Genomic DNA, 14,212 nt, shown 5'->3' on the forward strand with positions numbered 1-14,212 from the left:
ATTCCTTCCTTAGTCCTGGACGCTTTAATTGTCCAATTTATCAAGCGATTCACTATAGCCCAGAGCATTCATCATGCCCCTGAGATTGGTATCTCCATTTGGATGTTAGCTGCATTCTCTGGCGTGTTGAATGCTTGACGAACTGTGGCTGGAGTAACAGCATACTCCTCCCCTTCATATTCGAACACAATAGATGGTGATCCATCTGCACCACCATTATCATATTGCCCTGTCCTCCAAAAAGTGTGATTTGGCTTCCAGAGAGTCTGGCAGGAGCGGTAAGAGCAGTAGCCAGGGCACTCTGTGCCAGGAATTGCTGATTGGATGATAATCCCTTGGAGCATCTCTGTGTTAAGAATGGCAAGCGTGGTTGTTGGGACAAATCCCACACCTGCATGAGTAAACGCTGAAGTCGCCATTAGAACAGAGTTTGTTAAAGGAAGAAAGGTGCTTGAGAAAGTGTGTAAGAGAAGATTTGAGTGTGCAAGAGAGAAAAGCTTAAGAGTTTGTTGAGAGTGTGTGTGTAAAGATGAAGTGTATATAGTGAATAACAAGCAATAAAATCTGATTTGATAAACTCTTCAGATTTTGTTTAGCTGTACACGCTTGTACTTTGTTCAGCTGTACACCTGTCAAATTTTAACTGGTAGATGAGTGTTAGTGGCATGGAGAAAAGAAATAGTAATCATGAGCGCAGTAAAACTTGTGCAGTTATAAATGCTGATTACACGTTCTCCTATTAAAAAGTTTTACATGTAAGCCCACTAACAATACAGCCGTTTGGAACACTCTCTTCACATTCTCTGAATATTTAAACTCCTGAGATGTACAAGATTTAAAAAAATCAAGATCAAATCCCTCGAATTTTAAACTCTGAGATTTAAAAACAAAGAAAATAAATTTCTAAGTACCTCAGAATAAGACATAATGTTTAGAAAATTCATCAAAAATCAGATTTTGTCATAAAATCCATAGCTCAATAATGTGCTTGTGAAATAATGTGTGTGATTTAAACATATTAAATCAGAGACTAAAGAATTTCATATTTCCTAAGAATAAGGAAGACAAATATAATCTGTTCAAACTCTCAAGACATAGAGAAGTGACATACTCTGATGAAGAATTATGCAATTAAATACCCCTATATATATATATATAATAATTTTTTTTTTTAAGGACGCTTCTCAGGGCAAATGAGGCACGACCTTTAAATATAATATTGCATCAGTATTTCTCCAGTAATCAAAGATTGTGACTGGTCACCATAGATTATAAAATCTTAGCAATTACTTAATACCAGCAAATGTTTGGGTCTTCCCAGTCACTGTCATATAGACATCTAAGATCTCAAAGGAGTACCATGCTTATCATCTGGGGTGTATTGGCTTAGATATAAAGTCATCAGAGTTTATAACCACTGTGCATCTCTAATTTAATGAGAAGAAAATTCAAATTAATCAGTCTCACTTATAATTAAGATATGTGAAGTAAAAAAGTCTCAATGATATTAACATGCTTCTTGTGTAATACAGTTGCACAAAATTGAGATCAAGATTGAAGAACTTAACTGAGATTCATGATTACTAATTCAGATCATGCTTCATAGTATCTTCACAGGTTATTTGTCTCAAAGAAATAAAATGAGATCATTTATCAAGATTCAGAGTTTACAAACATCAGAGAATATCGTCAGAGAATGACAATCAGAGTATAACAAACAGAGTATATCATCAGAGAATGTCATCAGAGTTTAACAATCAGAGTATATCATGGCAAATTTGTGAGCAATACATATGGTAATTGACAATTTAAACTTGAAAGATCTGACTATTATGTTTACTCAGTTCCTGATATCATTCCTAGCTCATTCACCAGCCTAGTAAAGGTTGCTTCACATAGTGGTTTGGTGAATATGTCTGCTAGCTGCTGTTCAGTGGGAACAAAGTGAAGTTCAATGTTCCTTCCAGCACATGCTCCCTTATAAAATGATATCTTATACTGATGTGCTTTGTCAGAGAATGTTGAACTGGGTTCCTGTCATAAGCAATAGCACTTTGGTTATCACAATAAATAGGAATTTTAGAAAAGGATAACCCATAGTCCAACAATTGATTCTTCATCCAAAGAATTTGAGCACAGTAGCTGCCTGCAGCTATATACTCTGACTCTGCTGTTGAGGTTGATATTGACTTTTGCTTCTTGCTGTACCAAGAAACAAGTCTTCCACCCAGAAATTGACAACTCCCACTTGTGCTTTTCCTGTCAATTTTGCAACCTGCAAAATCTGCATCAGAGTATCCAATTAGACTAAAATCTGTTCTCTAGGATACCATAATCCCAATGATGTGGTTCCCTTGAGATATCTGAATATCCTCTTTACTGCATCAGATGAGGCTCTCTTGGATCTGCCTGAATCTTGCACATAGACATGTGGCATACATTATGTCTGGTCTACTTGCAGTCAGATAAAGCAAAGATCCAATCATTCCTCTATAGTTTGTGATATCCACTGATGCACCCAGTATCTTTGTCTAGCTTGGTTGCTGTTGCCATAGGAGTAGTTGCAGCTGAACTGTCTTGCATACCAAATTTCTTCAAGAGATTTCTGGTATACTTGGCTTGATTGATAAAATCCCATCTTCAGTCTGTTTAACTTGTAAACCTAGAAAATAACTGAGTTCCCCCATCATGCTCATTTGGTACCTAGACTGCATGAGCTTGGCAATCTTTGACAAAGTTAGCATTAGTGGAGCCAAAAATGATATCATCAACATAGATTTGAACTAAAAGCAGATCATTACCATGATTCAAATAAAACAAGGTTTTGTCTATGGTACCTCTAGTGAATCCACTTTCAATAAGAAATTGAGCTAGAGTTTCATACCATGCCCTTGGAGCCTGCTTTAGTCCATAGAGAGCTTTGTCCAATCTGTAGACATAGTCTGGATGCTTTGGATCCACAAATCCTGGAGGTTGTTCAACATATACCTCTTCATCCAGTTTTCCATTAAGAAAAGCACTCTTGACATCCATCTGGAATACCTTGAATTTCTTGTGCGCAGCATAGGCCAGAAAGATTCTAATTGCCTCCAATCTTGCAACTGGAGCAAATGTCTCATCATAATCAATACCTTCTTGTTGTGAATACCCTTTTGCCACAAGTCTTGCTTTATTCCTTGTAATGACACCTTCACTATCAGTTTTGTTTCTGAAAACCCATTTTGTACAACTATGGATCTATCTTTAGGTCTTGGTACTAGGGTCCAGACTTTATTTCTCTCAAACTCATTTAGCTCTTCTTGCATTGCTTGAATCCAGTCAGCATCTTGAAGAGCTTCCTCCACCTTTTTAGGTTCTGTTTGTGACAGAAAGCAATGATGTAAACACTCATTTGCTGTAGCTGTCCTTGTTTGCACACCTGCTTCTGGATTTCCAATTATCAAATCAGGTGTATGAGATTTTGTCCACTTCTTAGCATGTGGAAGTTGGCTACTTTCATCATTGGATCCTCCCCCCCTGATCCATGCTCTCTTGATTCTGTTGATCTTTCTCTGTAGCTCCCCCTGAATTTGTGCTATCAGAGTTTGAATCAGTATTCTCTGATGAGTTTGAGTCAGCATTCTCTAATGAGTTTGAGTCTTGGGTAGAGTCTGAAACATTCTGATGCTCCCCCTCAACATATGCTTCATCATCATGAACTTGTAAATTTTCACCAGAGTTTGCTGTATTTTGCTCACAGTCAGAGTTTGACTGTTCATCAGAGTTTGTCGAATTAGAGAATATTTCTTCATTTTCAAAATGCAGTTCTTCATGATCATCCATATCTGCTAAACCCATAATTCTCTTGTCATCAAATGGCCCATGTATGGATTCCATGATCACCTTGGTTCTTAGATTATAGACTCTGAAGGCCTTTGTTGTCAGAGGATAACCTACAAAAATGCCTTCATCAGCTTTTAAATCAAACTTGGTAAGCTGTTCTGGATGAGTCTTCAATACAAAGCATTTGCACCCAAATACATGAAAGTACTTCAGATTTGGCTTCTTTTTCTTCACCATCTCATATGGGGTCTTGCCATGCTTATTAATCAGTGTTGCATTTTGAGTGAAACAAGCTGTTTGAACAGCTTCTGCCCAGAAATAAGTAGGTAATTTAGCCTCATCAAGCATAGTTCTGGCAGCTTCTATTAGAGTCCTGTTTTTCCTTTCAACTACACCATTTTGCTGTGGTGTTCCAGGTGCAGAAAATTGTTGCACTACACCTCTTTCTTTGCAGAACTCTTCCATTGTTGAATTTCTGAACTCAGTTCCATTATCACTTCTAATGATCTTTACTTTGTCTTCAGATCCATGGTCCAGTTGCTTCACATGATCCATCAGATGCAAAGCTGTTTCATCTTTAGAGTGAAGAAAATATACCCAAGTGTATCTAGTATACTCATCAACAATGACAAGAGCATATTTCTTCCTTGCAATGGATGGTACATTAACTGGTCCAAATAGATCAACAGGTAGAAGACGATATGGCTTCTTTATTGAGAATTCAGTCTTACTCTTGAAGGATGTCTTTCTCTGCTTGGCCTTTTGACATGAATCACATAGACCATCTGAAGTGAGTAGTGATTCAGGGAGTCCTCTCACAAGCTTTTTCTTATAAGCTCATTTATGGAGTTGAAATTGAGATGTGAGAGCTTCTTGTGCCACTTCCAACTTTCTTCTGCAGAGATTCTTGTAGATAAGCAAATTGCTTTTCCTTCAGAGTTTGTAGGCAAGTTGATTCATAAATGTTTCCATGTCTGTGAGCAATCACTGCCACCTTGCCTGTTGACTTGCTTACTATCTCACTGTGGTTCTTCATAGAAATCAACATGATATCCTCTGTCACAGATCTGACTGACAGAGAGTAAATTATGTTTTAGCCCTTGAATAAGAGCTACATTTGAGATGATGACATTTCCAAGATTGATGTTGCCATATCCCAGAGTCCTTCTATGTTTCCATCTCCATAAGAAACACTTGGGCCAGCTTTCTCCACAACTCTGACAGCAGGGCCTTATTTCCAGTCATGTGTCCTGAACATCCACTGTCCAAGACTAGGATATTCTTCCTGTTGCCCTGCAATCACAAAGACCACTAATTGTTAGTTTTAAGGACCCAGACTTGCTTGGATCCCTGGCCTTATTAAGTTTGTTAGCTTTTGCAGCGGAATTATTATTATCAGAGTTTGAGCTAACAGACTTTGGAACAGAGTTTGTACTAGAAACAGATTTTGTACTGGCAGAGTTTTTATTACCTTTTTCAAAGAAGGTTTCAATTGATAATAATCATAATACAAACTATGATATTCTTTGCAAGTATAAATAGAATGCCATAAACTACCACAATGAAAACATGGATCTTGTGGTTTATATCTAATACTACTTTTTCTAACTCCAGACTTTGTAGGTAAGGAGTTAATGTCCTTGTTCTTCCTGCAAAAATTAGCAAGATGATTAGTATTTCCACAGTTATGGCATGTCTTCCTAGGTGCATTTGGAATAGGCATGTAGTTATTACTCTTGTCTATTCCAACCTTGCCATTTCTATTTTTCCTAGGCTCCTTGTCTTTGTTATCAGACTTTACCTCTTTAAGCTTATGCTTAAGCTGTTTCTGAGTCATCAGTCCTATGTTAACCTGTTTGGGCTTATCAGATTTTAAATTGTTGTTAATCTCTGATTCTGGTCTACTCTGTTTAGACTTAGAGGATTCAACAACAAATTTAACAGGTTTAACCTTAGGTTTTTCAGTTTTAACAAACTCTGTTTTTGATGACTCAGCTTCTGAGTTATCAGTGTAACCTAGTCCCTTCTTCCAGTTTCTACTACCTAAGATATCCTGAGTAGTTTTGCCTGAATTAGTCCATGTCTTAATAATATCCCTTTCCTTAGCAAGTTCTGATTGAAGAGATGCATACCTCTTTAATAGTTCATCTTTGACAATGACAGCATCATCTCTCTCTTTCTGAACTTCTAACATCTGAACTAATTCTTTTTCTAGATAATCATTCCTTTTCTTTACACTTAGAGTTTCAGATTTTAATCTTTCATTCTCTAAAGTCTGATCTCTAAAGCTGATATGCAAAGTTTTAAGGAACAATCTTAACTCAGTTATATCTTCAGTATCAAAGGCAAGAGTAGAATGAGGTACCTTAGCAGTAGATTCAGAGTTGTTGTCAGTGTTTGCCATCAGAGCATAATTGACTTCTTCCTCTGAATCAGATGTATCTGTCCAGTTTCTTTTCTTGGTGATAAAGGCTTTTTCCTTTTCTTTCTTGGCTTTCTTGCATTCAGATGCAAAGTGACCCTTTTCACCACAGTTGAAACAGGTATACTTGTCAGCTTTTCCAGCTTTTCCTTCCTTGCCCTCATTCTTCCTGAAGTTCTTCTTATCATAAACTCTGTCAGAGTTTCTGTCTTTCCTTGAGAAACTTTTGCCTTTGTTGAACTTTTTGTAAGCCAACTTCTTGAAGCTTTTCACCATCAATGCTGCTAACTTCATCATCTCATCATCACTGTCTTCAGAGTCTGAGGGAACATCAGAGTTTGAGTCATCAGAGTTTGATGACTCAATGTCAGACTTTGTGACATGAGCTTTTCCTTTGCTCTTAGCAGCTTCCTCTTGAACTTTTAGAGCAACAGACTTTGATTTGCCTCCATGACGTTTGCTCCTCTGCTCCATCTCAAGTTCACGAGTCTTCAGTCTTCCAAAAACATCATCAAGAGACATTTCTCCAAGATCAAGATTGTCTCTTATTGTAGTGACTTTCAAATCCCATTTTTCAGGAAGAGCCAGAAGGAATTTGAGGTTTGAGTCTTCAAGATCATATTCCTTGTTCACCAGAGATAAGTCATTTAACAGTTTGACAAATCTGTCATACATATCTGTCAAGGACTCACCAGATTTTGAGTCAAAGTGCTCATACTCCTGTGTAAGGATGGTTTTTCTGTTCTTCTTGATGGCTTGAGTTCCCTGACATCTGGTTTCCAAAGCATCCCAGATTTGTTTAGCAGTTTTGCACCCAATCACCCTATTAGACATTGCATTATCAAGGGCACTGTGCAGAAGGTGTTTCACCTTTGAGTTTTTACCAATTGACAAGATGTCCTCAGGGGTATAATCTTTCTTGTCTTTTGGAACCATCTTCTGAGGTTCATCTCCAAGCCCAACAGAGAGCTTGGTGGGCATATGTGGTCCATCATAGATCCTGTCAAGGTATTCTGGATCGACAGAATCTAGAAATATAATCATTCTCTCTTTCCAGACTGGATATTCAGATGCCTTAAGGATTGGAACTCTAAAAGACGAAGCTTGTGATTTTTCAGACATGATTGTGATTAAGATCTCACTGTAGTTATCTTAACAGAGCTGGCTCTGATACCACTTGTTAGGTCCTTTAAACTTACTATATTAGTTTATATAATGAACACAATCAATCACATAGAATGACAATATAAGAGATTGAAGAAGTAAACTCTTATTCACAAAGCTTAATCGGTTACAAAAACTCTCTCAGTGATTTATATATTATCACTAAGAGCTGCTAGGGTTCTTTAAAATATACTCGATAAATCAACTCGTATAGAGTAACCCTAATCTGTGTCTATATATACACAGTTACAAAATCAATCTCTGATTTGATATCCTATAAATCAGCTATGTATTCAATCAATCAAAGATTGCTACTGTTTTCTGTTTGGTTTCCATAGTCAGCAAATCACTCCTCCGCTTCTATCCTTCCTTGAAGTATATCCGCTTCTGAGCTCTTTCCACGTGTAAACTCTGACGAGTCTTGACTATGTAAACTCTGATCAGACTTTATCAAACTCTGATCAGCTTCCAGCTTAAACTCTGATCACTCCTGTTCTAAAACAAACTTTAAGAACATTAGTAATCATCAATTATATCTAACAAAGAATCTTGTCCATCCCACTGGCAAACGAATCATAAGTTTCGGTGACTTTCTTTTCTAGATCAATGCTGAAAATCTGGTTGATATAAAGATATTAGATTCTGGTGTATGTAGTTATGAAATAACTGAAAGAAATTGATTAGAATATATATACGAAGGCAGTATATATTACCAAATCTCCTATTGTGCAGAAAAGTCTTAGTGGTGACCCATCTGCCTTGTACTTTTCACTGTCATTTAGGATTGTTGCCCATGTATCGATCACAGAGTAGTATACACTTGTTTTTGGTTTCAGCGTCAACAAGTGTTCCTTGATACATATCACATCCTCCCATCTAAACAAATCATCCCTGTAATTATATATATTAATTAGTATTAGGCAGATAAAGAAATGTATATAACAGAAAGGGCAAAATACTTACAATAGCTCGCCCTTTTTCTTTAGCAAGAAGACCCAATATCCAAAGTCTTCATTGTTCATTCTTTCCTTGATATCAATCACCCTGTTGACATAAGGTGATTTTTGATATGGACCAACTTTCTTTGTCCGCTTGCTTTTTTCTCTCTCTTGTGGTTCTGGCTCTGGCGTGACCAAATTTTGATTACTTTCTTTTTCTATGTCATCCAGTCCAAGGGAAAAAGGAGGGACATATCTCTCATCATCTTTCTGTTGCTCAGCAAGGATCTCAATGTCGGTTCTGTCCATCTCTTCAACAACTTCTAGGCTGGCGACTATTTCAGGTGATAATTCATCACCCAAATCATCACCAGTTTCCTGGTTAGGAATGAGATATTCTTTCAGCATTTCACCGATAATAGCAAAGTTTTTATTATCGGGAAACTTTTCCCTTGCTTTCACTAAATCTTCATCAAATTTGGACTTTATGTCCACAAGTTCCTCTGCCCTTTTACGTAAATCATCAAGTACATCCTGAGAAGTCAATGCAAAATTTAGAATTGAAATATAGTGATATATATGGTAGTATTATAATATTTTAATAGGTGATCTATCTAATATACTCTAGTGATATATATAGTAGTTTTTAGTGATAATTTGCATGAATTATAGTAGTATGTTACTAATTCATATATAATGTACCTCTTCAGTTTGTTCAACATTTCCATCAGCTGCCTCTGTTGGAGGAGTGTAATACTGTGTATTTTGTGGACTTTGGCACTGAGTTGATTCATGAGGTTGTTGTGATGTTGACTCCTTTCTCTTCAGGTAATCGTTTTCAATTCTATCCACCTCTGACCAATACTGCCACGTATCCCAGGCTCCATCTTCATTATCATTTACCTACAATTAAGGATGAAACACATTTTTATATAAAAAGAATAAGATAGGTTTTCGACTACGTATTCCATATACAAACAGGATCATACCTTTGTCTTTGGAGGTTCAGAAGGATCAATTTTTTGTAGATATTCTTTTAAACTTGGTTGGATTGATCCAACTCCAAAAACTCCGTCAATCACCTCAATTTCTTGTCTTTGTCTCAACATTTCTAGAGTCCAACCATTGTAGGAAGGAAATTGTCTATCAACTAGGTTCATTCCTTTGTACCTCACACGGTCGACATATAACAACTACAAAGTGAAACAAGTAAAACTATTAATTAGATTTTATATTCTATTAGAATATACGGACGAGAAAAAAAAAGATTTAGATTGTTGTCTTACAGTGAGAAAGATTAGTGATCCTCGGAAAAATGTTGTTGTTGTTCTGTTCCAACTCTCCATTCCAATTACAAGGTAGCCTAGGAGGAAATCTGCCCAGTTATACTTCTTGAGATTGTCAAGGTTATCATCAAGTTGCAGCAGTTGTTTGTCCACATAAGAAGCTCCTTTTGTACCAATAAGCACATTTGACATAACAAGAAGGAAGTTTAATTTGAAGTTATCATTAACTTCTTGGTTTTTCATCACTTGAACAATCATCTGTGTTGTTATTTGATCAGGTAAATTGAATTGTGCATGCCAATCTTTGATTCTTTGACTGTACTTTCCAGGTGATGCCAGAATAATAAGATGTCCTCCATTTGGCAGGCCTAACACATCATAAACATCTTCACTTGTAATATTAATATCTCCATCCTTCAGCTTCAGTGAGATTGAGTGGTGATCAAAGATTTGGAGTACATTGTAGGCGATTTTGGTTGGCAAAATGTCAAGCTCAAAATCCAGTAAGAGTGCAAAACCAGCTCTTGTAACCCAGTCCCTCTGCTCTTTTGTGAGTTCACCTACCATCTTACTAAAATGCCTTGGAGATATCCTTATCTTGACCTCGTCTTTTTTCTTATTTATATGTTTAGCCCCTTCTGTTTTCTAATGAAATAAGAGGAAATAATTAGTGTTGTAGAAACCACAAGAAACGACAGTGCAGGGCATCACTAAAATATTGTACTCAAATTTCTAATTCTAAGTAACGAAATAAATAAAAAATACCTTAACATCCTTGTTCATGAACTTCAATATTGGATATAATGTTCCAGCAATCCTTTTTCTTGGTATATGAGTTTCAAATGCAGCTTCCTGTTAAGAACATAAAACAATTCATACTAAGCAGTTGTATATTCACAAATTTATACTAAGCAATTGTATATTCACAAATTTATAAAACTATGTAACCTGCAAAATCATAAAACTTGCAAATACATGTAAAATATACTATTTAACAAGAAGTATATTCAAAAATTTATACTAAGCAGTTGTATTTTAGTGATCTTAGTTGATATACTTTAGTGATATACTTAATATACTTTAGTGATATACTTAATATAGTTTAGTGATATAGTTAATATATTTTAGTGATAGTGATATTCACCTATCTAATCCTTTAAAACGAATCAAGATTTTAAGCTACTAGTCTACTTTAAACAGATAGATATCTCACAAACAACACACACAAATATACAGACATTCGATATATACTATAATTAAAGACTATATAAACATCGATGCTTTAAAATCGAATTTAAGCACATTCGATATATATACTATATAATTAATAATGAAGAAAGTGAAGAAAGTGTACCTTTTTCCTTTTGTATTTTGTTATTTTAATCTTTGGTTGTGCATTGTTGACTTGAGCTTGATTTTCTGTTTCATCCTCTTCTTGTTCATCCTCTTCTTCTTCATCCTCATTTTCTTCCTCACTTTCGTTTAGTACATCGTCTTGTTCATCATCTTCTTCTTCTGCACTATCTTCATCACCTTCTTCACGTTCTTGTGCACTATCGTCTTGCTCCATGTCTTCTGCACTATCTTCTTGTGCACTGTCTTCTTCACCTTCTTGCATATCTTCATCACTTGGTTGGTCATTATCTTGATCTCCATCTTGTTCATCCACCAGATTATCACAATTATGTTCATCCTCTTCTACTTCATCAACAAGTTTATTTCCCTATGAAATCATACAAAATAATGATTTAGATTAATTTATAAATCAATAATACAACTAAGAAATAATGTAGTTGATCACATACAACAAGACTTTTGATATTTCTTCCAGCAGTAGCCTTTATGACTTTGTTATCTGGACGTCGATAGACTTTTGCAAGTGGTATTTTGTCTCGTATGTTGTTGGTATTCATGTTTGCTCGATCTTCGGATTCTAAATCTACAGGAGTATCTGCAGTGTTTGTAAACTTTGACAAACTATGTGCACGAAGTCTTGAACTTCTTCTGCATTGAACTATGTAACCTGCAAAATCATAAAACTTGCAAATACATGTAAAATATACTATTTAACAAGAAGTATATTCCCAAATTTATACTAAGCAGTTGTATTTTAGTGATCTTAGTTGATATACTTTAGTGATATACTTAATATACTTTAGTGATATACTTAATATAGTTTAGTGATATAGTTAATATATTTTAGTGATAATGATATTCACCTATCTAATCCTTTAAAACGAATCAAGATTTTAAGCTACTAGTCTACTTTAAACAGATAGATATCTCACAAACAACACACACAAATATACAGACATTCGATATATACTATAATTAAAATTCAATTGAGGTTACCAAGAGAAGAAAATAGATTCTAACTTGTTCTGTTTTTTAGGCTTAAAAAATTATGTGATTAGAAACACTTAGCACTTAGCTCTGCTACAATAGTTTTATTAAAGAAATATTTCAGTTATACATGTTAGTCTTCACTAATAAGAAGGTCTGCAATTCTCAAATCAATTCTTATTAGTCAGTCTTGACTAATAAGAATTGATTAGTAATACTTAATGTTAATTACTTAACTCATAAAATTAGCTAGCCATGTCTTAAATAATCATATTAAGCTGCTTGACATTGGTGCTGAATCAATGCCTGATTCATCATAAATCAACTTGAAGTTTGAACATGCCAGAGGGATACCAGTTAAATATTCGCTTTAATATCTGTCAATTATTAATTGCTAAGCATCTTTTCAATACCAAATCTGAGTTTATTAGCTAAGATGTTACATATTTGATGATGTCACAGGTATTTAACTTGTTTAGAGTGCAGATTCAAAGATCAGAGTTTATCTGGAGATCAGAGTTTGACGACTGCCAGCTGGACCAGAGTTTATATGAAGGTCAGAGTTTGCAGGCGGCTGATTTCTAGGAGAGGATCTGGATAAACAAGAAAGGAGAATATTAAGGAAGATATGCAAATCAGAACAAGAAAAGGATAGCTACTGATTAGATTATTTTAGGAAGCAGATAATTGTAAATCAATCAGTAGATATCATGAAACTGTGTATATAATCACAGCTTAGGGTTTACTCTAGATGAGTTATGAATTGAATATCATTCGTGTAACCTAGCAGCTCTTAGTGATAAAATATAAATCACTAAGAGATTATTTGTAAGCTACTGTGATTAGTGAATAAGAGTTTAGTGATTTATTCTCTTATACTTGTGTTTTGTTATTGATTGTGTTCACTATATTATCTTATATAGTGAGTTTATTCGGCCTAACAAGTGGTATCAGAGCCAGCTCTGTTGATATACCTACAGTGAGATCTTATTCACACAATCATGTCTGAGAAATCACAAACTTCAAACAGTAGATATGAGTCACTTAGGGTTCCGGTCCTCAGGGCATCTGAATATCCCATCTGGAAGGTTAGAATGGCTATGTTTCTGGAATCTACAGATCCAGAGTACCTGGACAGGATTTATGATGGTCCACACATGCCAACAAAGCTCTCTGTTGCAGTTGGAGATGAACCTCAGAAGATGATCCCCAAAGAAAAGAAAGACTATACTCCTGAGGACATCTCATCAATCAGTAAAGATGCAAAAGTAAAACACTTGTTGCACAGTGCTCTTGATAATGCTATGTCAAATAGGGTGATTGGATGCAAAACTGCAAAAGAAATATGGGATGCTTTGGAAGTCAGATGTCAAGGAACCAAAGCCATCAAAAAGAATAGAAGAACCATACTTACTCAAGAGTATGAACACTTTGATTCAAAATCTGGTGAATCATTGACTGATCTTTATGACAGGTTTGTCAAGCTGCTGAATGACTTGTCTCTTGTGGATAAAGAATATGATTTAGAAGATTCAAATCTCAAATTTCTGCTTGCTCTTCCTGAAAAATGGGATCTGAAGGTAACCACTATAAGAGACAATCATAATCTTGAAGAGATGTCTCTGGATGATATCTTTGGAAGATTGAAAACTTATGAACTTGAAATGGAGCAAAGGAGTAAACGACATGGTGGGAAACCCAAACCAGTTGCTCTAAAAGTTCAAGAAGAAATAGCTGTGAAAAGCAAAGGAAAAGCACACGTCAAAAAGTCTGATACTGAGTCATCAAACTCTGATGATGACTCAGACACTGATATACCTTCAGACTCTGATGACAGTGATACTGAGATGTTGCAGCTGGCAGCACTGATGGTGAAAAGCTTCAAGAAGATGGCTTACAAGAACTTCAACAAAGGGAAGAAGTTCTCAAGGAAAGACAGAAACTCTGATAAGAAGGCCTTCAAAAGGAATGAAGGCAAAGAAGAAAAATCTGGAAAAACTGATAAGTCTAAATACACCTGCTTCAATTGTGGTGAGAAAGGCCATTTTGCAACTGAGTGTAAGAAAGCCAAGAAAGAGAAGGAACAAGCCTTTATCACAAAGAAGGGAAGCTGGGCAGACTCATCAGAATCAGAGGAAGAAGTCAACTATGCCTTGATGGCAAATATGGACAACAGCACTGAGACTGTTGAAACTAAGGTACCTCATTCCACTCTTGCTTTTGATACTGAAGATATA

General features: G+C 35.7%; 1 protein-coding gene across 1 annotated transcript; it reads right to left on the bottom strand.

The window, feature by feature from the left end:
- Positions 1–7,944: 7,944 nt before the first annotated feature.
- On the bottom strand, positions 7,945–11,545 carry LOC108217025 (uncharacterized). The gene is made up of 9 exons (XM_064085283.1): positions 11,438–11,545; positions 10,987–11,355; positions 10,398–10,484; positions 9,633–10,277; positions 9,336–9,539; positions 9,049–9,249; positions 8,372–8,880; positions 8,122–8,299; positions 7,945–8,025 (listed from the first exon to the last, which is right to left on the bottom strand). Exons 1-9 carry the CDS (start codon positions 11,543–11,545, stop codon positions 7,945–7,947), a joined length of 2,382 nt encoding a protein of 793 aa, XP_063941353.1.
- Between the last annotated feature and the right edge of the window lie 2,667 nt (positions 11,546–14,212).

This window comes from Daucus carota, chromosome 9, assembly GCF_001625215.2.
Source record: "Daucus carota subsp. sativus chromosome 9, DH1 v3.0, whole genome shotgun sequence".
NCBI lineage: Eukaryota > Viridiplantae > Streptophyta > Magnoliopsida > Apiales > Apiaceae > Daucus > Daucus carota.